Source organism: Phyllobates terribilis, unplaced genomic scaffold, assembly GCF_046119375.1.
Source record: "Phyllobates terribilis strain yellow unplaced genomic scaffold, ASM4611937v1 Scaffold_1__5_contigs__length_1240528914, whole genome shotgun sequence".
NCBI lineage: Eukaryota > Metazoa > Chordata > Amphibia > Anura > Dendrobatidae > Phyllobates > Phyllobates terribilis.
Genome location: NW_027362761.1, coordinates 659375472 through 659403150, shown reverse-complemented (window position 1 = coordinate 659403150; position 27679 = coordinate 659375472). Strand labels below are relative to the sequence as shown.

At 41.4% G+C, this 27679-nt stretch overlaps 1 protein-coding gene across 1 annotated transcript in view; it reads right to left on the bottom strand.

The window, feature by feature from the left end:
* Positions 1-27679, bottom strand: part of LOC141273238 (cartilage oligomeric matrix protein-like) — a 1071601-nt gene that overhangs the window by 14434 nt on the left and 1029488 nt on the right. The window contains exons 15-18 of the mRNA XM_073684814.1: positions 22074-22122; positions 13368-13564; positions 12783-12955; positions 11836-11975 (exon numbers count right to left, since the gene is read on the bottom strand). Coding sequence (XP_073540915.1) covers positions 11836-11975; positions 12783-12955; positions 13368-13564; positions 22074-22122 — 559 coding nt within the window. The remainder of the gene's footprint in view (positions 1-11835; positions 11976-12782; positions 12956-13367; positions 13565-22073; positions 22123-27679) is intronic.

The following is a 27679-nucleotide window of genomic DNA, read 5'->3' as shown; positions in this document are numbered from 1 at the left end:
TTCATTTGAGGGTATCCACATTAAAATTGGATGAAGGGTTTAGGAGTTTCAGCTCTTTAACATGTGCCACCCTGTTTTTAAAGGGACCAAAAGTAATTGGGCAGATTAAATAATTGTAAATAAAATGTTCATTTCTAGTACTTGGTTGAAAACCCTTTGTTGGCAATGACTGCCTGAAGTCTTGAACTCATGGACATCACCAGACGCTGTGTTTCCTCCTTTTTGATGCTCTGCCAGGCCTTCACTGCGGTGGTTTTCAGTTGCTGTTTGTTTGTGGGCCTTTCTGTCTGAAGTTTAGTCTTTAACAAGTGAAATGCATGCTCAATTGGGTTGAGATCAGGTGACTGACTTGGCCATTCAAGAATATTCCACTTCTTTGCTTTAATAAACTCCTGGGTTGCTTTGGCTTTATGTTTTGGGTCATTGTCCATCTGTAGTATGAAACGACGACCAATCAGTTTGGCTGCATTTGGCTGGATCTGAGCACACAGTATGGCTCTGAATACATCAGAATTCATTTGGCTGCTTCTGTCCTGTGTCACATCATCAATAAACACTAGTGACCCAGTGCCACTGGCAGCCATGCATGCCCAAGCCATCACACTGCCTCCGCCGTGTTTAACAGATGATGTGGTATGCTTTGGATCATGAGCTGTACCACGCCTTCACCATACTTTTCTCTTTCCATCATTATGGTAGAGGTTTATCTTGGTTTCATCTGTCCAAAGAATGTTCTTCCAGAACTGTGCTGGCTTTTTTAGATGTTTTTTAGCAAAGTCCAGTCTAGCCTTTTTATTCTTGATGCTTATGAGTGGCTTGCACCGTGCAGTGAACCTCCTGTATTTACTTTCATGCAGTCTTCTCTTTATGGTAGATTTGGATATTGATACTCCTACCTCCTGGAGAGTGTTGTTCACTTGGTTGGCTGTTGTGAAGGGGTTTCTCTTCACCATGGAGATTATTCTGCGATCATCCACCACTGTTGTCTTCCGTGGGCGCCCAGGTCTTTTTGCATTGATGAGTTCACCAGTGCTTTCTTTCTTTCTCAGGATGATTTTGCCACTCATAATATTGTAGCAATTTCTCGGATGGGTTTTTTCTGTTTTTTTGCAGCTTAAGGGTGGCTTGTTTCACCTGCATGGAGAGCTCCTTTGACCGCATGTTTACTTCACAGCAAAACCTTCCAAATGCAAGCACCACACCTCAAATCAACTCCAGGCCTTTTATCTGCTTAATTGAGAAAGACATAACGAAGGGATTGCCCACACCTGTCCATGAAATAGCCTTGGAGTCAATTGTCCAATTACTTTTGGTCCCTTTAAAAACAGGGTGGCACATGTTAAGGAGCTGAAACTCCTAAACCCTTCATCCAATTTTAATGTGGATACCCTCAAATGAAAGCTGAAAGTCTAAACTTCATCTGCATCTGAATTGTTTTGTTTAAAATTCATTGTGGTAATGTCTAGAACCAAAATTAGAAAAATGTTGTCTCTGTCCAAATATATATGGACCTAACTGTATAAAAGAAGTGAGCTACAGCAAAATGTATGAGAGTTCACATGCAATAATTTCTCCTTCAATCAAGTAGATTGAAGAAAAACAGAAAGCAATCGATAAGACTCAATAGCTAGATTGCAGATGCAGCAGACCAAAGCGTATAAAGTGGTGTGAAAAAGTGTTTGCCCCCTTCCTGATTGCTTATACTTTGCATGTTGGTCACACTTAAATGTTTCAGATCACAAAACAAATTTAAATATAAGACAAAAATAACACAAGTAAACACAGAATGCAGTTTTTAAATAAAGGTCTTTATTATTAAGAGAAAATGAAATCCAACCCTATAGGACCCTGTGTGAAAAAGCGATTGCCCCCTAAACCATAATAACTGGTTGGGCCACCCTTACCAGCAACAACTGCAATCAAGCGTTTGCGATAACTGTCAAGGAGTCTTTTACAATGCTCTGGAGGAATTTTGGCCCACTCATCTTTGGAAAATTGTTGTAATTCAGCCACATTCGAGGGTTTCCGCGCATGAACCGCATTTTTAAGGTCATGCCACAGCATCTCAATCGGATTAAGGTTAAGACTTTGACTAGGCCACTCCAATGTCTTAATTTTGTTTTTCTGGATAAGATGACTGAACGGGCAAACACTTGGCAGATGAGGTTTAATGTAGATAAATGTAGAGTAATGCACCTACGACTGAGTAATCCTATTGCTACATATACATTAAATGGGAGTATACTCGGGACAACAGAGCAGGAGAAGGATTTGGGTATTCTGGTTATAAGTAAGCTGAGCAGCAGTAATCAATGTCAAGCAGCTGCCGCAAAAGCAAACAAGATTTTAGGGTGTATAAAAAGAGAAATAAAATCTTGTGATCCCAACGTATTATTACCCCTTTATAAATCACTGGTTAGGCCACATCTAGAATATGGAATCCAGTTTTGGGCTCCTCATTTTAAAAAAGATATTCAGAAGTTAGAGTTAGTTCAAAGGCGGGCAACTACAATATTACAAGGGATGGAAGGCCTCTCATATGATGAGAGGTTGAATAAGTTGAGCTTCTTTAGCTTAGAAAAACGACATATAAATATGTGTGTGGTCAGTACAAAGGTCTAGCCCATGACTTATTCCACCAAAGACTATACTAAGGACCAGGGGGCACTCACTACGGGTGGAAGAAAGGCAATTCCGGCACCTAAACAGGAAAGGGTTCTTTACAGTCAGAGCAGTCAGGCTGTGGAATGCCCTACCACAAGAGGTAGTAATGGCAGATACTATAACAGCGTTCAAAAAAGGGATGAACGATTTCCTCGATACACATAACATTGTGGGTTACAGTTAAATTAGATAAAATGTTACACCTGTACTAGTGCTTTTGATCCAGGGTTCTGGTACTGATCGCCTTTCTCGGGGTCAAGAAGGAATTTTTCCCCATGATGCATATTGGATGAATGTATCCTGGGCTTTTTGCCTTCTTCTTGATCAACAGATTTAGGTGCAGGGATTTTAGTAATACCATAATAGTAATACAAAAATAAAACTAATTAAAAAAGTATGAACTGGTTAATTTGTAATTGTAATAGTGCAGTAATGATAAAAATAAAAATAGTAACCTAGTTCCAGTAAGTTAGTGTAGTGTTGGTATGGGGAGTACAATTGGGGGAGACAGGTTGAACTTGTTGGACCTAGGTCTTTATTCAACCTATGTTACTATGTTAAACCTTTCAGAGGTGGACTTGCTGGTGTGTTTTGGATCATTATTCTGCTGCATAACCCAAGTGCGCTTCAGCTTGAGGTCACAAACAGATAACAGGACATTCTCCTTCAGGATTTTTTGGTAGACAGCAGAATTCATGGTTCCCTTTACTACAACAAGTCTTCCAGGTCATGAAGCAGCAAAACAGACCCAGACACTACCACTACCATATTTTACTGTTGGTATGATGTTCTTTTTCTGAAATGCTGTACTTCTACGCCAGATCTAATGGGACATACACCTACCAAAAAGTTCAACTTTTGTCTCCTTAGTCCACAGAGTATTTTCCCAAAAGTCTTGACGATCATCAAGATGTTTTCTGGCAAAACTGAGATGAGTCTTTATGTTCTTTTTGCTCAGCAGTGGTTTTTGTCTTGCAATTTTGCCATGCATGCCATTTTTGCTCAGTCTGTTTCTTATGGTGGAGTCATGAACATTGACCTTAACTGAGGCAAGTGAGACCTGCAGTTCTTTGGATGTTGTTGTGGGGTCTTTTGTGACCTTTTGGATGAGTCGTCACTGCGCTCTTGGAGTAATTTTGGTTAGTCGGTCACTCCTGGGAAGGTTCACTACTGTTCCATGATTACGCCATTTGTGGATAATGCCTCACACTGTGGTTCGCTGGAGTTAAAAAGCTTTAGAAATGGCTTTATAACCTTTTCCAGACTGATAGATCTCAATTACTTTGTTTCTCATTCGTTCCTGAATTTCTTTGAATCGCGGCATGATGTGCAGATTTTGAGAATCTTTTGGTCTGCTTCACTTTGTCAGGCAGGTCTTAATTAAGTGACTTCTTGATTAAGAAGAGGTGTGGCAGTAATCAGGCCTGCGTGTGGCTAGGGAAATTGAACTCAGCTTCCCAAAGATGTGATAAGCCACAGTTAATTTATGTTTTACAGGGGGGCAATCATTTTTTTTAGAAAGGGCCCTGTAGGTTTGGATTTCTTTTTCCCTTAATAATACAGACTTTCATGTAAAAAGTGCATTTTGTGTTTACTCTTGTTATCTTTGTCTAATATTTTAATTTGTTTTGTGATCTGAAACATTTAAGTGTGACAAACATGCAAAAGAATAAGAAATCAGGAAGGGTGCAAACACTATTTCACACTACTGTATACATGAATGTACTCATCTTGTAAATTCATAAACAAGCCCATCCTGACGCGTTTTCCCCAGGTTCATCAGGGGACCCAACATACTTCTTAAAGGAATAAAAATGGGTTTGGTACCATGTTAGCCAGTTGAAAAAAGATTGGTCTCAGTGGGAAAACAAGATAAAAGGTATCATAGCTACAAGATTAATGGCTAATAAAAATAAAATAAATGTTAGAAGGCAAGCTTTCGAGACAACATAGGTCTCTTCCTCAGGCATGATATGGCAAGGTATATGAAGAAACACAAATATATGCACACAAAGAAGGAAGAAAAAAAAAGAGAGAAAGCAGATGCATGATGCATAATAAATTGACATTTAAATAAACAAACAAACTGAGCTCAGAGAGGGAATCCTTAATTGGATTCAATTAGTGGTGTGAAGTTTTATGGTCCCAATATCCATGAAAGATCATAGGCCTAGTGCCCTCCCATTTCTGGAGCAGATTCCTCAGATTTTGTAGTGAGACATAGATCCTCCTGACAGATTTATTCCTGTGTGGAGGGTGCCAAAGACTCTAATCAGTTTGCATTCCCAAACTCGTATGTGTTTTTGTGAATTTAAAGTTTCCTTTTAATATGACAACTGTTAAGGGGACAGTTGCAAACAACTTTATTAACAATGGAAAGCAACCGAACCCAGGGTCCGCGATGTAGCCTGGAGGACTGCGGCCGAACACCTTCCGAGTAAGAAGGTAAAACAACCAACTGAAATAACAATCCCCTCCGTGTTACTGCGCACCGGAACGGGAATAGGGATTCGCACTATCTCTGTTAACCGCACGAGAGATGTGCGAGAAATAATGTATCCGTAGCCCTGTTTACTGCACAGGGACTACGCAGCAGGCGTTAGGATGCGTGTGTGATTCACGCCGGCGTATATGTGCTCCCAGCCGGCGTGCTACCGGACTGAGGAATATCTCTCCACGTCGCTTACAGGTGGTGCCGGGAATACGGCGTCTGCAGACTGCTCGGGGTGTATGGCGACCCCTTTGTAGGAGCCAGACTGTAAGACGAAGCTACCTGCCTCCCTCCATCTAAGGCTGCCTATCCCCCGCTAAACCTGCCTGACAGAAGCTAAAGCACACGTGGAGCCCAAACAACCAAGCGTCCACACAATTACACCATCACAGCTCAATGACCAGAGCACATTGCCATGTTTGTGGGCGGGCTATTTAAAGATTAAGCCCTGCCCATCGTCGCATTATTGGTGACGTCACCTGCGACCAATCAGGCGGTGCCAGATCACCGGATCAGCTGACTCCCAAACCACCAATCACGGTCCGCCATGTCACGGGCATGCTCAGTGCAGTGAATCCTGGACTTAGGCTGTAGCAGCCCTGTTTCCCTCCGCAACCTACGCTTCATGTTGCTAGGAACAAAGACCCGAGAGACAACCTGTACATCTTGTGCACCAGCTAGGCATTGGGACCGACGGTGATGCTGACCAGCATCTGGACCGGAATGGGAGACCACAGAATCCACAGATGATTCTGAACCCATTTCAGATCCAGCAAACGCCTAACAACTTTCATATTGTTGATGTTGTGTCCTGGACCACAGAAATGTTGGCCAAACATCATTAGTGTAAGTTACTAAATTGCACTATAGCACTTTATTTTTTGATGATGGTGGTGGTTTTTAGAATAGTTAGTCCCAAATAGGGTCACTTAGGGATAACTGATTTTGAGTGGGGGGGCTGTGTCGAACTTAGGGTGCCAACCTCCATGGTAGGGTGAATGAGGGTGAATGCACTCCCCATCCCTTTAAGATTGTTCTTTATTTTTTCCTATTGGTATGCTTTAATAAGCCCTAAAATCACAACAAATGTATTAATGATAATTTAACAGAAAGACCAAAGAATCACTTTTCGTGAATACAGATTAGTACCCTCTATATTCTCTTGAGCATAATAATGAACCATAATAATGGTTCAGAGGGGATACCGGTCAACAGCAGTTTGTAAGATAATGGCAAACAAGAATGGGTCACCCTAATATTACTGAACACAATCTTCCTGGTCACCGTGGGTAAATCAAATATCACTGACTGTAGCGGACCAACAATAAAAAATAACCTTTCTTAATAATTTTAAATACCTAATTAATGTTTGCCGTGCTATACAACAGTCTATCCACTATATTCCACACTTTATTATAGTAGATACTAAGGCTAAGTGCCCACAATGCAGAAATGCTGTGGATTTTTCCTGAGCATTTCTGCATCTCCCTGGCAGAAAAATCGCATGTGGATTTTACATGCATTTTTTCTGCCAGGTAGAAGCGTTTGTCAAGCGTTCTTCACATACATTTCCGCATGCGGGTTGTCAAGCGCTTTTCCAAGCGATTTTAGCATCACTTGGAAAAGTGCTTGACAACTTGGTCACACTATATAAATCCATGCAACCGGCATGGATTTATATTGTGTGACCAAGTTACGATGCTGCAAATGCAGCATCAATAGTAAAAAAAAGAATAAAAATGGTGAAAAATAAAAAAATATATTATAATCACCTTCCGATGGCCCCCGATCTCCTTCTCCGGTGTCTTCGGCGGCTCGCGGTGGTGTAAAAGGACCTTCCATGAAGTCATTTAGTCATGTGACAGGTCACGCGACTGCCGATGTCAGCGGTTGCGTGACCTGTCACATGACTAAATGACGTCATGGAAGGTCCTTTTACCACCGCGAGCAGCTCAGTCTGTGGTGAACATTTGGGGGCTTTTTGATCACGCACCTCTTTACATCTGTGTCTAAAAGCTCAGTAATTTAGGGGAGGGGTCTGGTACATATTTAAGAGGATCACATTTGGGATATGTGAACCATGTTGAATGCATCTGTCCTTTGAGCTGTATCATTGCGGGCTCACCTTGTACATCTGAGAAAACCTCCCATGTGATATAAATTGTTTAGCAGCCTCCTGAGGAGCCTAAATATGGGGAAAACGCGTTGAGGCACTACTGAGGCATTTTTGAGACCTCAACATGAAGCATCCATGAGGCATTACCATCATTTTTATTGAGATAAATTTCCTTTTTAGTTATCTTCTTTGCTATCTATCAGAGTTACTTACAGTGGGCATGGAAAGTATTCAGACCGCTTTAAATTTTTCACTCTTTGTTTCATTGCAGCCATTTGGTAAATTCTAAAAAGTTATTTTTTTTATCATTAAAGTACACTCTGCACCCCATCTTGACAGAAAAAAAAACAGAAAAGTAGAAATTTTTGCAAATTGAAAAAGAAAAACTGAAATATCACATGGTCATAAGTATTCAGACCCTTTGCTCAGCATTGAGTAGAAGCACCCTTTTGAGCTAGAACATCCATGAGTCTTCTTGGGAATGATGCAACAAGTTTTTCACACCTGATCCTCTGCCATTCTTCCTTGCAGATCCTCTCCAGTTACGTCAGGTTGGATGGTGAACGTTGGTGGACAGTCATTTTCAGGTCTCTCCAGAGATGTTCAATTTGGTTTAGGTCAGAGCTCTGCCTGGGTCAGTCAAGAATGGTTACAGAGTTGTTCGGAAGCCACTCCTTTTTTATTTTATCTGTGTGCTTAGGGTCATTGTCTTGATGGAAGGTAAACCTTCTGCCAAGTCTGAGGTCCAGAGCACTCTGGAAGAGGTTTTCATCCAGGATATCTCTGTACTTGGCCGTATTCATGTTTCCTTCAACTGCAACCAGTCGTTCTGTCCCTGCAGCTGAAAAACACCCCCATAGCATGATGCTACCACCACCATGTTTCACTGTTGGGATTGTATTGGGCAGGTGATGATCAGTGCCTAGTTCTCTCCACACCTACCACTTAGAATTATCACCAAAAAGTTCTATCTTCATCTCATCAGACCAGAGAATCTTATTTCTCATAGTCTGGGAGTCCTTCATGTGTTTTTGAGCAAACGCTATGCGGGCTTTCATATGTCTTGCAGTGAGGAGAGGCTTCAGTCGGGCCACTCTGCCATAAAGGCCCGACTGGTGGAGGGCTGCAGTGATAGTTGACTTTGTGGAACTTTCTCCCATCTCCCTACTGCATCTCTGGAGCTCAGCCACAGTGATCTTGAGGTTCTTCTTTACCTCTCTCACCAAGGCTTTTCTCCCATTGATTGCTCTGTTTGGATAGACAGCCAGGTCTAGGAAGACTTCTGGTGGTCCCAAACTTCTTCCTTTTAAGGATTATGGAGGCCACTGTGCTCTTAGGAACCTTGAGTAATGCAGAAATTCTTTTGTAACCTTGGCCAGATCTGTGCCTTGCCACAATTCTGTCTCTGAGCTCCTTAGGCAGTTTCTTTGAGGTTATGATTCTCATTTGGTCTGACATGTACTGTGAGCTGTGAGGTCTTATATAGACAGGTGTGTGCCTTTCTAAATCAAGTCCTATCAGTTTAATTAAACACAGCTGGACTCCAATGAAGGAGTAGAACCATCTCAAAGAGGATCACAAGGAAATGGACAGCATGTGACTTAAATATGAGTGTCTGAGCAAAGGGTCTGAATACTTATGACCATGTGATATTTCAGTTTTTCTTTTTTAAATTTGCAAAAATATCTACATTTTTGTTTTTTTGCAGTCAAGATGGGGTGCAGAGTGTACATTAATGAAAAAAAAATTACATTTTTAGAATTTACCAAATGGCTGCAATGAAACAAAGAGTGAAAAATTTAAATGGGTCTGAATACTTTCCATACCCACTGTATCTAAGATACCTGCTACAGGGTTTATTAGGGCAAGCAAGGGAGAGCCATCGAGAAGCAGAGGCACCGAGGGGGTCCAAATAGAATTTTTTCTATGGGGCCCCATGATTTCTATGTACACTACTGTATGTAAGGGTCTAATATTGAAGTACTACAACAAAGAAGTGAGAAAAAAGGTACATTTTTAACACTCAAATACTGGGAATTTGTCAGTTAATTTTAATTTTCTGAAAAAAAAAAAATGTTTTCCCTGATTGTGACTCACACATCGCTAGACCATGTGATATGATAGCGGTAAGGCATTATGGAAAAGCCTGCCTGGCTGCACCTGGTCTGTGAATTTTCTGCAAAGTGTAAATGGCGGCAGGCTTTTTTTGGGAGAGGGGTAACATAGTAACATAGTCTTCCTTCAAACTTAAAAAGTAAGTCCATCTAGTTCAACCCCATGTGGCAAACACTAAGCTCCACATTGGGGAAAAAATTCCTTCCTGACTCCACATACGGCAATCAGACTAGTTACCTGGATCAACGCCCTATCAAGGAATCTAGTATATATAACCTGTAATATTATACTTTTCAAGAAAGGCATCCAGGCCCTTCTTAAATTTTAACAGTGAATCACGCATTACAACATCATGCGGCAGAGAGTTCCATAGTCTCACTGCTCTTACAGTAAAGAATCCCCGTCTGTGATTATGATTAAACCTTCTTTCCTCCAGACGTAGAAGATACCCCCTTGTCCCCGTCTCTGGCCTCAAAGTAAAAAGATCAGTAGAAAGGTCTTTGTACTGTTCCCTCATATACTTGTACATAGTAATAAGATCACCCCTAAGCCTTCTTTTTTCCACAGTAAATAACCCCAAGTGTAATAACCTGTCTTGGTATTGCAGACCCCCCAGTCCTCTAATAACCTTGGTCGCTCTTCTCTGCACCCTCTCTAGTTCAGCTATGTCTTTCTTATACACCGGAGACCAGAACTGTACACAGTATTCTAAGTGTGGTCGCACTAGTGACTTGTATAAAGGTAAAATTATGTTCTCCTCATGAGCATCTATGCCTCTTTTAATGCATCCCATTATTTTATTTGCCTTTGCAGCAGCTGCCTGACACTGATCACTAAACGTGAGCTTGTCGACCACCAATACACCCAGGTCATTTTCAGTTACAGTTTTGCCGAGTGTTTTACAATTAAACATATAATTATACATTTTATTTCCTCTGTCCAAGTGCATTACCTTACATTTATCCCCATTAGAGCTCATTTGCCATTTATCAGCCCAAGCTTCTAGTTTACATAGATCCTCCTGTAATATAAAATTGTCCTCCTCTGTATTGATTACCCTGCTGAGTTTAGTGTCATCTGCAAATATTGAAATACTACTCTGTATGCCCCCTACAAGGTCATTAATAAATATGTTGAAAAGAAGGGGGCCAATACTGACCCCTGTGGTACCCCACTGTTAACTGAGACCCAGTCTGAGTGTGTTCCATTAATAACCACCCTTTGTTTCCTATCACTGAGCCAATTCTTAACCCACATACATATATTTTCCCCTATCCCCATTGTTCTCATTTTATGTATCAACCTTTTGTGTGGAACGTATCAAAAGCTTTTGAAAAGTCCATATACACAACATCCACTGCATTTCCTTGGTCCAGTCCAGAACTTGCCTCCTCATATAACTGATCAGATTAGTTTGACAGGAACGGTCCCTCGTAAACCCATGTTGATATTGGGTCATGAGGTTATTCTTCTTCAGATACTCTAGTATAGCATCTCTTAGGAAACCCTCCAGGATTTTACCCACAGTAGAGGTTAAGCTTACTGGCCTATAATTTCCAAGTTCGGTTTTTGTCCCCTTTTTGAATATTGGCACCACATTTGCTATATGCCAGTCCTGTGGTACAGACCCTGTTATTATGGAATCTTTAAAGATTAAAAATAATGGTCTATCTATGACGTTACTTAATTCCTGCAGTACTCGCGGGTATATCCCATCCGGGCCCGGGGATTGGTCAACTTTAGTGATTTTTAGACGCCGCTGTACTTCCTGCTGGGTTAAGCAAGTGACATTTAATGGAGAATTTTTGTCATCACTAATCATGTTTTCTGTCATGCGATTTTCTTGTGTAAATACGGTTGAAAAAAAATCATTTAGCATATTGGCTTTTTCCTCATCCTCATCCACCATTTCACCCAGACTATTTTTAAGGGGGCCAACACTATCATTTTTTAGTTTCTTACTATTTATGTAGTTAAAGAATATTTTGGGATTATTTTTAGTTTCTCTGGCAATGAGTCTCTCTGCCTCAATCTTTGCTGGGTGGTTGGCAAATTCGTAGGGATCTGCGAATTTCATGAAATTTGACTCAAAGTTACTTCACAGTGGACGGATTTGGTAATCTCTACTGCCTACCCATGAAAGCATCAGGCATCCAATTTAACTAGGTATGCAGTTTTGTTGAGGTAATTCTATTTAAATAGGGAGGGAATGTATAACGATTGGGAGGTTAAAACCTAGATAAGAAATGTAGTGCTTCTTGTGTTGAAGTTTGAATTTCAGTAATAGTCGCTGTCACTTGTTTCATCTAATTCATGTCAAAATACAAATTTTGAGAAGTTGTGGATTCATTTTTTATAGAATTTGTATATAATTTCCAACAGTGGCTCTAATAAATGATAAGATGGAAAATCCTCTTTAAAAAAATTAGAAAACCAAATTCCAACTCACCATTACAACGATATCTTAGGTTAGACCAAATAATGTTTTCCTGGGAGAAACAAAATACTCCAAGACGTCCACCTCTCATAGTGGTGTCCAGTAAAACACCTGAATCTGCTACCAGTTCTGCACCTTCAAAAAACTTTACCCTGGAAGGAAGGAAGAGATTAAAATGAAAACGGACTTAAAGCTCAATTACTGCAGTCATGCCCAAAGTTGCAAGGTTTTAAAACAAGATAGTTTGTTGCCTGTAGCATAGTGACTAATCTGCAAGGTAGATACAGAATATGTGAAAGTCAATGCTCCCTGCATTTTAGTAACAGAATGTGCCCAAGCTGAATAGATTGTATATGATTATTTAGTGAATTACTGTTTAAAAGGATTTGTGAAAAAGTCAATAGTCTTGGCAGCAGTCACAATTACCAAAAGAAGATTCTGCATTTGCCTGGTATTACCAGCATTTGCCTATTTCCTATGCTTTCTTTTATCCTGCTAAAGCTGTAAGTTCTATTTTGCTACTAATATGTAGCAGCATGATTATTCATTTAGTATAGCAAGTGTAAAATCTTGGTTTCAACCCCTGTCTGTGCATGTTGAGCTTTGTTTGGAAGATTTTTCAGGTGGTAAAGCCACTATCTGAATGGAAACTAGAGTTGAGTAAAAAAAATTCCCGGATCTTGGGTTCAGTGAACATGTCGGTAGTACCTGGCCATTGGACCAGAGCCTTGTGAATTTCCTTGTACCTGCATCCCCAAGGCCTATTCTGATCAGTAGGCCTGCTGGCATATGTAGTGCCACAACAATGAGGTTCTTCCAAATCTTTTTTCATGAACTCTAGTGGATACCATTACTTCAAATGGAATTGCCACATTAGTCCTCAACATGGGATGTCCTCAAGAGAGCTATTGGTGGTATTTTAGAACTGGAGTTGAAAATAATGGCTATAGAGTATATACCTGATGTATCCCACTGAAGGCCTATGTTGCAAAACCCAACGGTATGAGGTCTTATCCTTCCATCCTACATTTCTTGGATCTTTCCATAATAGTTTGACTTGGCTTACTGTGTCACCTGTATGCCACAAAGAATTCCTGAGCTGTTCCCCAGGTCCAGTAGTTGATTTGACAGCCTAATGTAAAACAGCAAATGGTGTTTAATTAATTACTCCTATTTGTGTAAATGTACCATATATATGTACTTAGGAGAAGGTTAAATGTATTAAAAATATAAGTACCAAATATTAACAGATTTAGTTTCCTTAATAGTACTCCATTTTTCAAGTGTACACTAAAATGACTATATCACTATATAAACTAATTATTGTTCTTTTTTTGCCCTTTTTAATTACATTTTCACATGTCAAAATAAGTAAAATTATTAAACTGCTAAAAGCTCAGGTAACCTTCCAAAACAGGAAAACTTAATCAATAAATCTAATGTTTTGTATATCCACTTCTTCCTTTTATTTCTCTTTATCGCTGTAATTCCCCCACTCTCACTCAGACTCTTAAAATAGATGATAAAAGTAACTTTTCTTTTACCTTTAACTGAATGCCAGGTTCTGCCACAGCTCTGAAAGGGTTTGCTTGCCAATAAGTCTGTTCCATCTGTTTCCACATTACAGCATAGAAACTAGAGCTGTCCTGATAGCCAAATATAAATCCAGCATAATCATCATCTGTTTCAGTGTTAACATGAAATGTTCCTTCAAAGTCCACTCCGTTAAATGCTGTGTAACCTAAACACAGGCAGTATTAGAATGGTTATATGGGGGATATTTGCTTTGCATTACAGTCGAGTGTGTTCAAATTTTCAGTAACAAAAATCTTAAATCCATATTCACTAACACTTATTTTGCCCATCCAAACATTTGCCATATTACAATGGGATATTTACCTGTTTTAGAAGTGAGGATCCCATAAATCATCACAAATCAGTTCAAGTTAAAATATAATGCAAATGAACAAAGTACAGTATTACCCTACTATTGCTATTATTTGAATTATTTTTTGAATTCTGATTGTAGTTTATGGCAATTAGATTTGTCATGTTGGACATGTAGCATGGTTTATAAACCGTTTCATGAAAAGTTTTGTATCTACTAGTAAAATCTAACCTAGGGTACTTGACAGGACACAAATCCTTAAAAAGTAAGTATCATTTTAATTTTTGTTTACATAAAGAGTTCATGCGAAGATAGGAAACTTTGTAATGTATCTTACTATAGAGTTCTTGTTCCTGTTGTACTGGTTACACACTTTCAATCCACTAGTAAAATCTGTCTTCAGTGGATCAATGAGGTATGAGATGACAGTTACCGAACTTGCAGCAGCATGTCTTTTCTGTGTCTGTTCTGTCTCCCGTTATAGAGAGCATCTGTCATTTCATCCCTCACTGAAGCAGAATTTACCAGTGAATTGAGTTTATAATCAGTCCAGGAAGAGAGTCACAAGCCGGCGTTTATAGCAGATCAACAATGACAAGCATCGGGGTCTTCTGCAGACCCCTGGTTGTCATGCGAACCTATTGGGCTCCGCGATCATGTGACAGGGGCACCGATGGGCGGAGTTAGTGACGCGACTCCGGCATGATCATGTTAAATGCTGCTGTCAAAGATTGATCACGATTCCACCTTTGGCTGTTAGGGGCACATGACAGCTGATAGCTGATCAAATCAGCTGTCATGTGCTAGAAAAGATGTGGGCTCAGTGCTGGAGCCCACATCAAAGGGAGGCAGGCGACCAATGACATACCTTACATCATAGGTCGTGAAGGGGTTAATTAATATTAGTTAAAAAATATGGAATTAGAGGCAATCAAAAAGTCGTATGAAAAAAAAATAGGATTTTTGTGAAAATCCTCAAAACAAAAAAAAGTGATTCGGACAAAATGTCAGGTAGACCTACTCACTATAATGATGCAGATGGAGACACTCAGTGTTCCGGCAGTGTCCCATCATTTCAGGACTTGCTTTGGAGTAAAAAAAAGTGTGATCGACCACAGCTGTGTGCATGCCTAAAAAGACAGACACGACAAGAGCAGACGCCAAAGTCCAAAGTGACTCCATCTGCCTTATTATAGTGAGTGGATCTGTCGAGTGTTTTATCTGAATTGCATTTCTTGGGGACTTGAATGGAATTCCTAATGCAAGCACTCAGCATCAATCAGTGGTGTGGACAGAGTTCAAAGCTCAACATTTTAAGAACTGGTAGAAATGTAGCTGAAAAAACAGGTATTTTATCAAAACTTAAGCTAGAAACATTGCAGGAATCAGGGTCTCTGCCCTTACATCATGCTGATCTCACGTTACATGCAGTGGGGAAAATAAGTATTTGACACACTGCAGATTTTGTAAGTTTTCCCACCTACAAAGAATGGAGAGATCTGTAATTTTTATCATAGGCGCACTTCAACTGTGAGAGACAGAATTTAAAACTAAAACCCAGAAAATCTTGTATGATTTTTATATTAATTGCATTTTATTGCATGAAATAAGTAGTTGATCGCCAGCAAGAATTCTGACTCTCACAGACCTGTTAATTTTTCTTTAAGAAGCCCTCCTACTCTGCACTCATTACCTGTATTAATTGTACCTGTTTGAACTCGTTACCTGTATGAAAGACACATGTCTTCACACTCAATCATACTCCAACCTTTCCGCCATGTCCAAGACCAAATAGCTCTCTAAGGACACCAGGGACAAAATTGTAGACCTTCACAAGGCTGGGATGGGCTACAGGACAAGTAGCTTGGTGAGAAGGCAACAGCTGTTGGCACAATTATTAGAAAATGGAAGAAAAACAAGATGACTGTCAATCTTCCTCAATCTGGGGCTTAATGCAAGATCTCGCCTCGTGGGGTAAGGATGATTCTGAGAAAGATCAGGAATCTGCTCAGAACTACACGGGAGGACTTGGTCAATGACTTGAAGAGATCAGGGACCATAATCTCAAGAACACCATCCCAACTGAGAAGCATGGTGGGGGAAACACCATACTTTAAGGGGTTCTTTTCTGCAAAGGGGACACGATGACTGCACCCTATTGAAGGGAGGATGGATGAGATCATGTATTGAAGGGAGGATGAATGGGGTCATGCATCGCAAGATTTTGGCGAACAACCTCCTTCCCTCAGTTAGAGCATTGAAGATGGGTAATGGCTGGGTCTTTCAGCATGACAATGACCCGAAACACACAGCCAGGCCAACTAAGGAGTGGCTCTGTAAGAAGCATTTCAAGGTCCTGGAGTGGCCTAGCCAGTATCCACACCTGAACCCAATAGAAAATCTTTGGAGGGAGCTGAAAGTCAATGTTGCCCAGCGACAGTCCCAAAACCTGAAAGATCTGGAGAAGATCTGTATGGAGGAATGGGCCAAAAACCCTCCTGGAGTAGGGGCAAACTTGGTCAAGAACTGCAGGAAACGTCTAACCTCTGGAACTGCAAACAAAGGTTTCTATACCAAATATTAACTTCTGTTTTTCTATTGTATCAAATACTTATTTCATGCTTATCTGATGACAGATAAGCACAAACTGTGCAGTATGTATTTGCACTAAGCTAATGTATTTACAATCTTCCATAAAAAAAAAACTTGGAGTGAATGCTGCAGACTGAAACCACATATAGGGCCAAAATAATCACTGCAGCCATAGATGAATTCATTGAGAGACGTAATATCTAAAATTGGGTCATTTGGTGGTTTTCTGCTGTTTTGACACCTTAGGGGTTCTGCAAATGTCGTCTGAAAAAAATATTCTAGTAAAATTTTCACTCCAAAAGCCAAACAGAGCTCCTTCCTTCTAAGCCCTGCCACAATAATTTCTGATGACATATGGGGCATTACTGCATTTACGAGAAATTGCAAAACAAATTGTGGGGTCTAGTTCCACCCATAAGTGATGAGTGTGTGCGCTCGCCACTGCTCGATACTCGATTGAGTATTGGGGTGCTGATTGAGTATTGGGGTGCTGATTGAGTATTGGGGTGCTGATTGAGTATCGCGGGTGCTTGAGAGCCTTGCTCAAGTCCCCGCCCCCCATTTTTTGCGGCTGTTAGACAGTCAATACAAATGCAGGGATTGCCGGCCTTAAATGGTAATGCCGTAGCCATGTTGGCTACTAGCATTACTATGATTGGCCAGCCGCATTGCGTCATGGGTTTTATATAAGACCTGGTGACACGTTGCTCGGCACACTCTCCTCTGGAAGCAGTTCAGGGAGAGTTGATCTAGGATGGAGAGCTTAGATTAGAGCAAGTATATAGGGATAGTTTTGGATTAGAGGCATATAGACAGGGTTTATTGCCATACAGTCCTTCTATAGGTATACTGCTGCTGCAACCTAAAAAATAAAAATCCTTTTCAGGGCTACATATTTTCTTTTCCCTATTAATACTGGATAGTTTGCAGGCATATATTATATATCTAATTTAAATTGCGCAAGGCGTAGAGTAAGGGATGGGGAAGTGGACGTGCTGCTGATGGTGCATGCAGAGGCTGAGGCCGTGGACCAGATGAAACTGCCTGCTGTGGGATCACAACAATCACGCTCATCCACAAGACCTAGCTTCATGTTCCACTTTTGTCGGGGGTGCATGACATCACTCTTGAAGTCATAACAGTGCGAAGAGGTGGTCAGTTGGATGGCAGATAAGGCTTCCAGTTTGTTTCCCAGCACCACCCTGTCTTCCACTCAGTCCAGTCTCGCTAGCAAAGATTCTGGACCTCATACATTTTAAGAGTGTCGTCAGGAGGCCCTCGCTCATAATTTTTAGAGGGTCATCATGCGACCCTCACTCTTAATTTTTCCAGGGTGTGTATGATGCCCTCATTCATAATTTTTACAGGAAGTGTATGAGGCCTACCTCTACAATTCTCTTACATATATGTATTGTAAGATGGCTGACGGACATGTCCTTGACGGGAGATATGCATCGCTGAGGTTGGCAGCTTCAGTGATGTAAAACCGGGAAAACATGCTCCAGCACACATAGTGCTGAGGGTTAATTGGGCGTAACAGGGCAGTTTTTTACGAGCAATCATAAGAGACGGGTGGGATTGGCTACTCACTTATCCCCACCCCCAGGGCGTGTGTATAAAATGGAGAGAGAGTGTCTCATTCAGAGTCTGTGGCTGGAGGTGTGGAGACCTCTAGCGTGTCTCTGTTACAGGACACTGACTGGTAGCGGGCAAACCCGCAGCACTGTATGGACTGTTTTGCTTGTTTTGTTACTTTGTGCTGGACAAGGCTATATTTCATTTACCTGGAGAGTGTGGTTTATGAAGTCCAAATAAACCCGCCTTGGACATTTTTAAAGAAACTGACTCCTGTGATTACCTTGAAAGCAGCTGAGTGAGTACCAACCCCCTTACAATTGGTGCTAGAAGTGTGGGCAGGATTCCAGGAAAACGTGTACCTGCCACAGAGATCGGTGGAAGTCCTGGATAAAGGCCACCAGCCAGAGATGTCCGGCACAATGGAGGAGCTACTCAAACATCTGCTGCAAAGCCCACAACAGCAGCACCAGTAGTACTTGCAGAGCCAGCAAAGCCTGCAGCAACAGCACTGGGAGCAGCAACAGATGCAGCAAGAGACTAATAAACTCCTGTTGAAGCAGATTCAGCAGCAACAACGGCAGATGAATCTTTTAGCGGGGGAAGTTCGCAGCAGAGAGGCCACCCCTCCCCCAACTCCAGGTGATGATTCGCACGTCAGGAAGACGGTAAGAAGAGCATTGCAAAAGATGACTCTGGGTGAGGACGTCGAGGCATTTCTGACTGTCTTTGAGAGGATGGTAGAGCGGGAGAAATTGACTCCGGAGCAGTGGTTGGAAGTGCTGGTGCCATATTTAACGGGCAAGCCGCAGAAAGCCTATTATGACCTGGCCCTGCAGGATGCAAAGGAGTTCACTAAATTAAAAACAGAAATTTTGCCGCACTTGGGAGTGACTGACTGTCAGGGCGCAATGGGTGCACCATTGGGCCTATTGCAGTCACAAACCTCCACGGTCCCAGATGTTCGACCTCCTGCACCTGGTTCAAAAGTGGTTGCAACCTGAATCTTCTTCCCCAGCATAGATGGTGTCATGGACAGGTTCATCCAGTAACTCCCGAGGTCGGTGCAAGCCTGGGTTGCCCAGGGAGATCCCCATAATACCGATGACCTGGTGGGGTTGGTGGAAAGGTACAAGGCGGTGGAAAATTCCTTGGGAATACCCGGGGTCGTAGCGTCTCCATACTGGGGTTCCCAAAAGGGTTGGACATCCAAAAGAGGGGAACTAGAGCCACATCTGGGGGTGCCCTAGAGCCCAGGAAGGGTCTGAGTTGCTGCTAAAGGTCCCGCCCAATAACATACTATGTTGGCGATGTCACACCCCAGGTCACATAGCCGCCTGGTGCCCCATGACAACTGAGCCAATGGACTGCAGCGCAGGACAGAGTTGCTCATGTTTTGCATATCCTGCCTGCAGGCATGTCTCAAGTCGGTGAATGATATGTAAGTGACTGCTCTGCTAGACTCGGGGAGTTTGGTAACCCTAGTATGAGCCACAGTTCCTCATCAACTGGTTCCGGGGAAATAGGTCGGCGTCCATTGTATCCATGGGGATGCTAAGGATTACCCTGTAGCCCGAGTGGTCATAGACAAAAACTGTGGCACCGAGTCCCATGTGGTCGGCGTAGTCAAGGACCTGTTGCACCCTTTGATAATAGGGTGGGACTTTGCCTTGCTCTGGGACTTGTGGGAGAGTATGAGGAAGTCGGGTTGTCTGGGCAACAACCAAGTCGGCGCTGATGAAACCTCATCAATGGCTGCAGCCGACGAGTCTCCCTTTTGGGTGCTTTTTGGGGATGAGGATGAGGCAGCATCCCCGGAGGCCAATATCCCTGAGCTGGAGGTGTCCAGGGGAAACTTTGGAACCGCCCAGCTCAGAGACTTAAGGGGCATTTAATAATGTAACTGTTCTTAATGGTATTGCTCAGGAGCTGGGGGCTGACACCCGATATCCGCACTTTGCCATAAATGGGGAGTTACTATATTGGGTCACTAAACTCAGAGGGGAGGTAATTGAGCAGTTACTAATGCCAGGGCCATACAGACGCAGGGTGTTAAATATGGCCCATGCGCATGTCTTGGGTGGTCATCTGGGGGTTGAAATGATTGTAGATCGTGTCCCACCTGTCAGCTGACCTCACTGGTGGCTCACTTCCGTAGCCCTTTAGTGCCTCTGCCTGTCATTGAGATCCCGTTCGAGTGCATTGCAATGGATCTAGTGGGACCCCTGGTCAAGTGCGCCAGAGGACATCAATACATCCTGGTCGTACTAGACTATGCTACACGGTATCCAGAGGCCGTGCCACTACAAAACTCCTCCTCCAAATGTATAGCCCGGGAGTTGGTCCACATCTTTTCCAGAACGGGGTTGCCTAAAGAGATTCTAGTGGACCAAGGGACTCCGTTCATGTCAAAGGTGATGAGGGAGTTGTGCAGGATTCTAAAAATCACACAACTATGGACCTCAGTCTGCCATCCCTAGACGGACGGCTTGGTGGAAAGGTTCAACAAACCTTGAAGGCCATGTTAAAGAAGGTCGTAGAGAAGGAAGGTCGTAGAGAAGGATGGCCGAGACTGGGACTGCCTACTGCCGTACCTTCTTTTCTCTATCAGAGAGGTACCACAGTCCTCCACTGGATTCTCCTCTTTCGAGCTGTTGTATGACCGGCACCCCCGTGGACTCCTGGACGTAGCAAAGGAGACCTGTGAGGCTGAGTCTACACCCTACAGGAGTGTAATCAAACATGTGGCACAGATGCAAGAGAGGATTGCCAAAGTAATGCCCATTGTGAAAGAACACCTATTCAAAGCACAAGAGGCACAGTCGAGGGTGCACAATAGGTCGGCAAGAGTGAGACAGTTCAACCCTGGAGATCGGGTACTGGTGCTGGTACCTACAGTGGAGAGAAAATTCCTGGCCAAGTGGCAGGGCCGCTATGAAGTGGTTGAAAAGGTTGGAAGCCCTACCAGGTGTACCACGTCAACCTGATAAAGCCATGGCGAGATAGGTAGCCCGTGGAAGCTCCGTGTTTGGTGGCGAAGTCGGAAGCCGACATAGGAGACCTCAAGGTGGCAAAAATCGCTGTCATGTGCCCAGAAGCAACAATGCCAAGAGTTGCTGCAACAGAACAAGGACCTGTTCTCGGACTTACCTGGGTGTACTCAGATTGTAGAACATGAGGTGCTTACGGAGCCTCATGTCCAAGTGAACCTGAAGCGGTATCAGATTCCCTAAGCCCGTCGAGAGGTAATCTCGGGGCTCTGCAAATGCAACATTGTGCCCAAATGTCATGTGCCCAAACATTAGTTTTTGACCACATATTGGGTACTACTGTGTTCAGGATAAGTTCTATAAATTATGGGGTACATGTTCTCCTATTACACCATGTTAAAATTAAAATTGTTTACAATAAAATATTTTAGCGCCAAATTTGTAATTTTCCATTTTCACATCTAAATGTTATAAAGTTCTGTGAAGAACTTTGCGGGTTAAAATTGCTCAATAAACCCCAAGTTGAATTTCTTGAAGGGTCTAGTTTCTAAAATGGGGTCTTTTGTGAAGAAAGTGTCTGGTGTTTTGCTCTGCAAATGCAGCATCGATTCCACGATCTATTCCAGCCAAATTTGTTCTCCAAAAGTCAAATAGCACCCTTTACTTTCAGAGACCTGCCAGATGCCCAAACATTTGTTTTTGATCACATGTCAAATGGATCAAAGGAGCCTCTAAAGATCCTTTAGGAGGCTTAATTTAAGTTACTGTAGAAAACCAGATGAAATGTATTTTTAATTAGTTTTATGCACAATTTTTAATAAATAAATAAATAGCAAGAAAACATTAGTTATGATAAATCTGTATATAATGTTCATAAATTACGTTAAAGGATTAAAGGAGTTTTCTTGTTAAAACAAATTATCACCTATATGGATTGGTGATAACTTGTTGATTAGTGGGGGTCCTACCACTGGGACCCACAAGCGATAGTCAATCATCCAACCTGCTGCTTCTTTTAGTAACTGGGATAAAAGTTCCCCATTCTGACAATCGGTGAGGGTCCCAGTGGTTGAACAACCACCGAGCAGCAATTTCTCACGTATACCGTAGATAGGTTAGAATTTATTTTTACTCGACACCCCTTTTACATTTTATTTTAACTGCAAAAGTAATCAGATTTATATATTTAAATAAAACAATCTTACCAACAGCAAGTCCTGGGTCACTATTCATCGTTTGGACAATCTCCATACCCTGGAACATGAAAACATTTAACAAACTGTAAGGTGAACAGTGTTAGATATTTTCAAACAAAGCTGTCATTCTCAGTTAATTCTGGATATTAAGAGGCTTTTTAGAATTTACTGATGCAACAAACATTTTTAAATTTCAGTATTTTTGTTATAAGGGCTTGTAGAAAATGATTACAAATAAGTTGAATGCAAACAATGAAAAAAGGGTCTTGCTGAGATTATTGTACGTCATTTAAAGATGACCTTTCATTGGATTTTTTAATTTAAACTGAGTAGCAGCTGCTGAAGGGAAATTTTGGATTTTTATTACTGAGGGGCCTAATTTGGAAACAGAGCAACACAGATTAAACAAATTCTAGTGAAAGGTCCTCAGCTGTGCTTTAGCAATATTCTACTGTTACTTTGTCAGCAAAGTAATTTGTGGTAATTTAAACAATTATTGACTGCAGTTATTTGTGGTTTAAAGATCAGATGCTTTTTTTAAGCAATTCTTTGCACATGTGCTGTTACTGGCATTTTTTTTATATTCTAGTGACTAATGTCCCCAATGTAGTGCATGGATGCTCTGAGTTAGTAAGAGTGGTTTTCTGGCACACTTCATTAAGTTCATATTGTTGTATACAAGTGATAGAAGATAAAGTAGACAATCTGGCACCAGCCACTAAACAATGAACAGGGTTATTGTGGTCCATCCTGTACTCTGCTGATATCCTGCAACCACCAAAGCAGATTTCAGTAGGTCGGTAGAGGTGTTGGACCACCACTTGTCTCATGAGGAGCTATCATGCAGATTGGTATTAAAATAGTTTCATATTTGATTTTTATATAGCAACAATTCAAGCTAAAAAGTGTAACACATTCTTCTTTTTTCTTTTAGACATTGGATTCAGATGTTCGGACAATATGGAGCAAAAGTTAGGTCGGCAGTGGCATTTAGTTAATATTTATGTATTTCTTATTTTTTTACTATTATAGACCCAGAACGGTTTGCCAACCTCTACTGATATTTTTTCTGGATAACTGTATCAAAAATCAGAGCTTTTTACAGATAAACACCATGCTTATTTTTTGAAGCCCCCTTCCCCCCAATCACACCCTCAAAATTTCCTAAAATCATAAAGACCCCAAGATTAAAGAGATTGACAATGAAGTTAAATTAAATCTGGCAGCAATGATAGATCAAAGGTAACACAACCAAGTCAAGTGTGTAACTGGAGAGACAAAACAAACAAACAAAAAAATCTCACCTCCATGTCCCTTCAAAGCAGATTAGTCTCACTAAACCGGATAAACCTCCATGTCTACACAACATCAAATTAATTGTTCAATATTGCCTGAGATACAGTACAGACCAAAAGTTTGGGCACATCTTCTCATTTAAAGATATTTCTGTGTTTTCATGACTATGAAAATTGTACATTCACACTGAAGGCATCAAAACTATGAATTAACACATGTGGAATTATATACTTAACAAAAAAGTGTGAAACAACTGACAATATGTCTTATATTCTAGGTTCTTCAAAGTAGCCATCTTTTGCTTTGATGACTGCTTTGCACACTCTAGGCATTCTCTTGATGAGTTTCAAGAGGTAGTCACCGAAAATGGTCTTTCAACAATCTTGAAGGAGTTCCCAGAGGTGCTTAGCACTTGTTGGCCCTTTTGCCTTCTGTCTGCGGTCCAGCTCACCCCAAACCATCTCAATTGGGTTCAGGTCTGGTGACTGTGGAGGCCAGGTCATCTGGTGTAGCACCCCATCACTCTCGTTCTTGGTCAAATAGCCCTTACACAGCCTGGAGGTGTGATTGGGGTCATTGTCCTGTTGAAAAATAAATGATGGTCCAACTAAACGCAAACCGGATGGAATAGCATGCCGCTGCAAGATGCTGTGGTAGCCATGCATGTTCAGCATGCCTTCAATTTTGAATAAATCCCCAACAGTTTCACCAGCAAAGCACCCCCACACCATCACACCTCCTCCTCCATGCTTCACGGTGGGAACCAGGCATGTAGAGTTCATCCGTTCACCTTTTCTGCGTCGCACAAAGACACGGTGGTTGGAACCAAAGATCTCAAATTTGGACTCATCAGACCAAAGCACAGATTTCCACTGGTCTAATGTCCATTCCTTGGGTTCTTTAGCCCAAACAAGTCTCTTCTGCTCGTTGCCTGTCCTTAGCAGTGGTTTCCTAGCAGCTATTTTACCATGAAGGCCTGCTGCACAAAGTCTCCTCTTAACAGTTGTTGTAGAGATGTGTCTGCTGCTAGAACTCTGTGTGGCATTGACCTGGTCTCTAATCTGAGCTGCTGTTAACCTGCGATTTCTGAGGCTGGTGACTCGGATAAACTTATCCTCAGAAGCAGAGGTGACTCTTGGTCTTCCTTTCCTGGGGCGGTCCTCATGTGAGCCAGTTTCTTTGTAGCGCTTGATGGTTTTTGCAACTGCACTTGGGGACACTTTCAAAGTTTTCCCAATTTTTTGGACTGACTGACCTTCATTTCTTAAAGTAATGATGGCCACTCGTTTTACTTTACTTAGCTGCTTTTTTCTTGCCATAATACAAATTCTAACAGTCTATTCAGTAGGACTATCAGCTGTGTATCCACCTGACTTCTGTACAACACAACTGATGGTCCCAACCCCATTTATAAGGCAAGAAATCCCACTTATTAAACCTGACAGGGCACACCTGTGAAGTGAAAACCATTTCCGGTGACTACCTCTTGAAGCTCATCAAGAGAATGCCAAGAGTGTGCAAAGCAGTCATCAAAGCAAAAGGTGGCTACTTTGAAGAACCTAGAATATAAGACATATTTTCAGTTGTTTCACACTTTTTTGTTAAGTATATAATTCCACATGTGTTAATTCATAGTTTTGATGCCTTCAGTGTGAATGTATAATTTTCATAGTCATGAAAATACAGAAAAATCTTTAAATGAGAAGGTGTGTCCAAACTTTTGGTCTGTACTGTACATAGATATTTTATCACCATCTATGCCATTTTGAGCATGCTTAGAGTTCTGTAACTGCTTGAGCGCTACATTTATAGTTTTTCCACTTTAACAAAAGTGGTCCCCAAATGCTTTTGTACATGTAAAATAATAAACAGAGCAGGAAATCAGTCCCCACGCCGCTGCTCTTGCCTCTGTGTATTGGCTGCAGAGGTGACATCATGAGTACAATACACATCACCTCTACTGCCAATCATTGAACTCAGTGGCTCATGCCATCTAGATCAACAGAACCACTGACCTCAGGGATTAACAGCAGCAGTGATGAGAGCTGTACTCATGATGTCACTGCTGCAGCCAAAACATAGAAACCAGAGGAAAGCAGACAAATCGGATCCCTTGGTGAAATTCAAAGTGGGGCCTCCAATTCTGATATACTTCATCAACAACACTGTCACAGTAAATTCAGTATGCCAAGACCAATACGGATTTGGGTAGAGGAGGGATAATGGTGCTTAAGTAGGTATGCAGTTTCATGGACAATATACCATAATGGAATATAACCTATTTGTACAGATTTTGCATGGCAATTGTTGCCTATTTAAGACAGATATCACATTTTGCAGTTCATGGTAATTTTCTCCAGGGCAATCAGATTTTTTCATTTGCAATGCTGGTATTGTAACACATTGTGGATTTTCAGGACAGAAAGTGTGCTGAGTATCTGACTTGTGTGGATGAATGCTTACAGGGAAATGAGCAGGATGTACCCCTAGAAGGTTTTGGGTGCGCTTCATCAGCCTGTATTACAAAGCGCCACAGCAGAAGTATGCAAAACAGAAGTTTTAAAAAGATGGCATACAGGTATTATGCTGCCTACAGCGGTGTTATTGACCTCTCAGCATGAGCAGGGAGGAGGATTAGAAGTCCTTCTTCTCCTCCTCCCTGCACATGCTGAGATGTCAAAGATGCTGCTGTGGGCACAATACTAGCACATTGTGGGAATGTGATGATGATGAGGTCTTGGACTAGTTTGGTTACATGCATGCTGGAATTAAAATTTATTTTTTTTTAAATCAAATGTTTTTTATTCATTTTTATAAAGATTTTCACAAAGGTAAAAATAAAAAAAAACAACAACAACCAGACAAACATTGGAGAAACACAGTTCTCCACCCCCAACCTTAAGAAGCATTATTTATATTAAATAATTATACATCTTGGCTGTGCAAAACCAGCATAATTAGATGAACAAATATTTGAACATAGTAACAATAGTCAATCCAATTACATATAATTTGTGGAAGTACTAATAACATTTTTATTAATTTTCAAATAAGCTTAATTTGAGGCATTATATCAATGTAACTCAAAGCAAACCGAGGCGAAATCTCAGTTCCTTAGTTGTCAAACCAGAGCCATCAATCCATATCTTCTCAAATTTAGAGTTAGCATCTCTTTTTAGGTATATGCCTTTTTCCAAATTTACTAGCCAGTTAACTTTATCAATAAATTCTGATATCTTACGCTCCTGATCTGCTATCCATTTTTGGGCTATCAATTTTCTTGCCATATATAACATACATGCCGCTGCAATTTTGCCGTACGTATCAATAGTAAGATCTTCAAAAAAATGTATTTTTAAACATACTACCACAGAATTTTGTGATGATTCAGGCTGATAAAGTGCTCACCATACCTTATAGGGATTAATTCTGCTGTTAAATTCCCTTTAATGGGTCCTGAATTGTACAAAATATGTACTATGACATACATAAATACAATATATTATACACCACACACACATTACATACTATATAAAACATACACAAATCTATGACTGTAATAGAACAATAATACTAGATACTGTACTGGGTAAGGCTGTGTTCACATCTCTCTTAGAGTGCATGCCAGGAAAGATGTCAATGTACAAGCTAAATGTGTCAATAGGGATAAATCAGACACGTGGAGGGCAAAAGAGTGTCTGGTATAGTTTGGAATATCATAGTAGATGGGACTATTAAATACAATGTAGGCAAGTGTAAAAAGATTGTCTGGCAAGGTACTTAATCCTAGCAGCCCTTGTACCCTACACCTCACCTCTAGATGGGCTTGACTCTCTCCAATCGCCAACTGCCAACTCCCCCTGATCACCATAGTGACCAGACTATAGAGGATGTTGATCAGACATCCGCCAATACAGTCCATTGCTGACCCTTATACCACCACCTGCTGGTCTCCAGTGGTATTACAGAGCAACAATTTACATTTAGTTTAAACAGAATGACACCAGGTAACACATCAAAGCATAAATTATTCCACAGAAACATATGAATGCAGAAATGTTTGTAATTGCCCTTTTTAGGTCATTACACTATCTGCATCCTCAGGATGCAGATAGCAGTGAATACATTTTTGGAGGACGGTTCTGCCGTCTCCTTCTTCCACCAATTAGTGTGTGCGACTGAGACAGTAGACACGATGACATCACTGTGCGGAGAGTCAGTGCACACAGCAAAAATCAGAGCATAGCACCAGGAGAATGTGTATGGGATTGTGCCTGTATATAAGGAGGCTACGTGAGGGCTCATGCTGATCATACTGT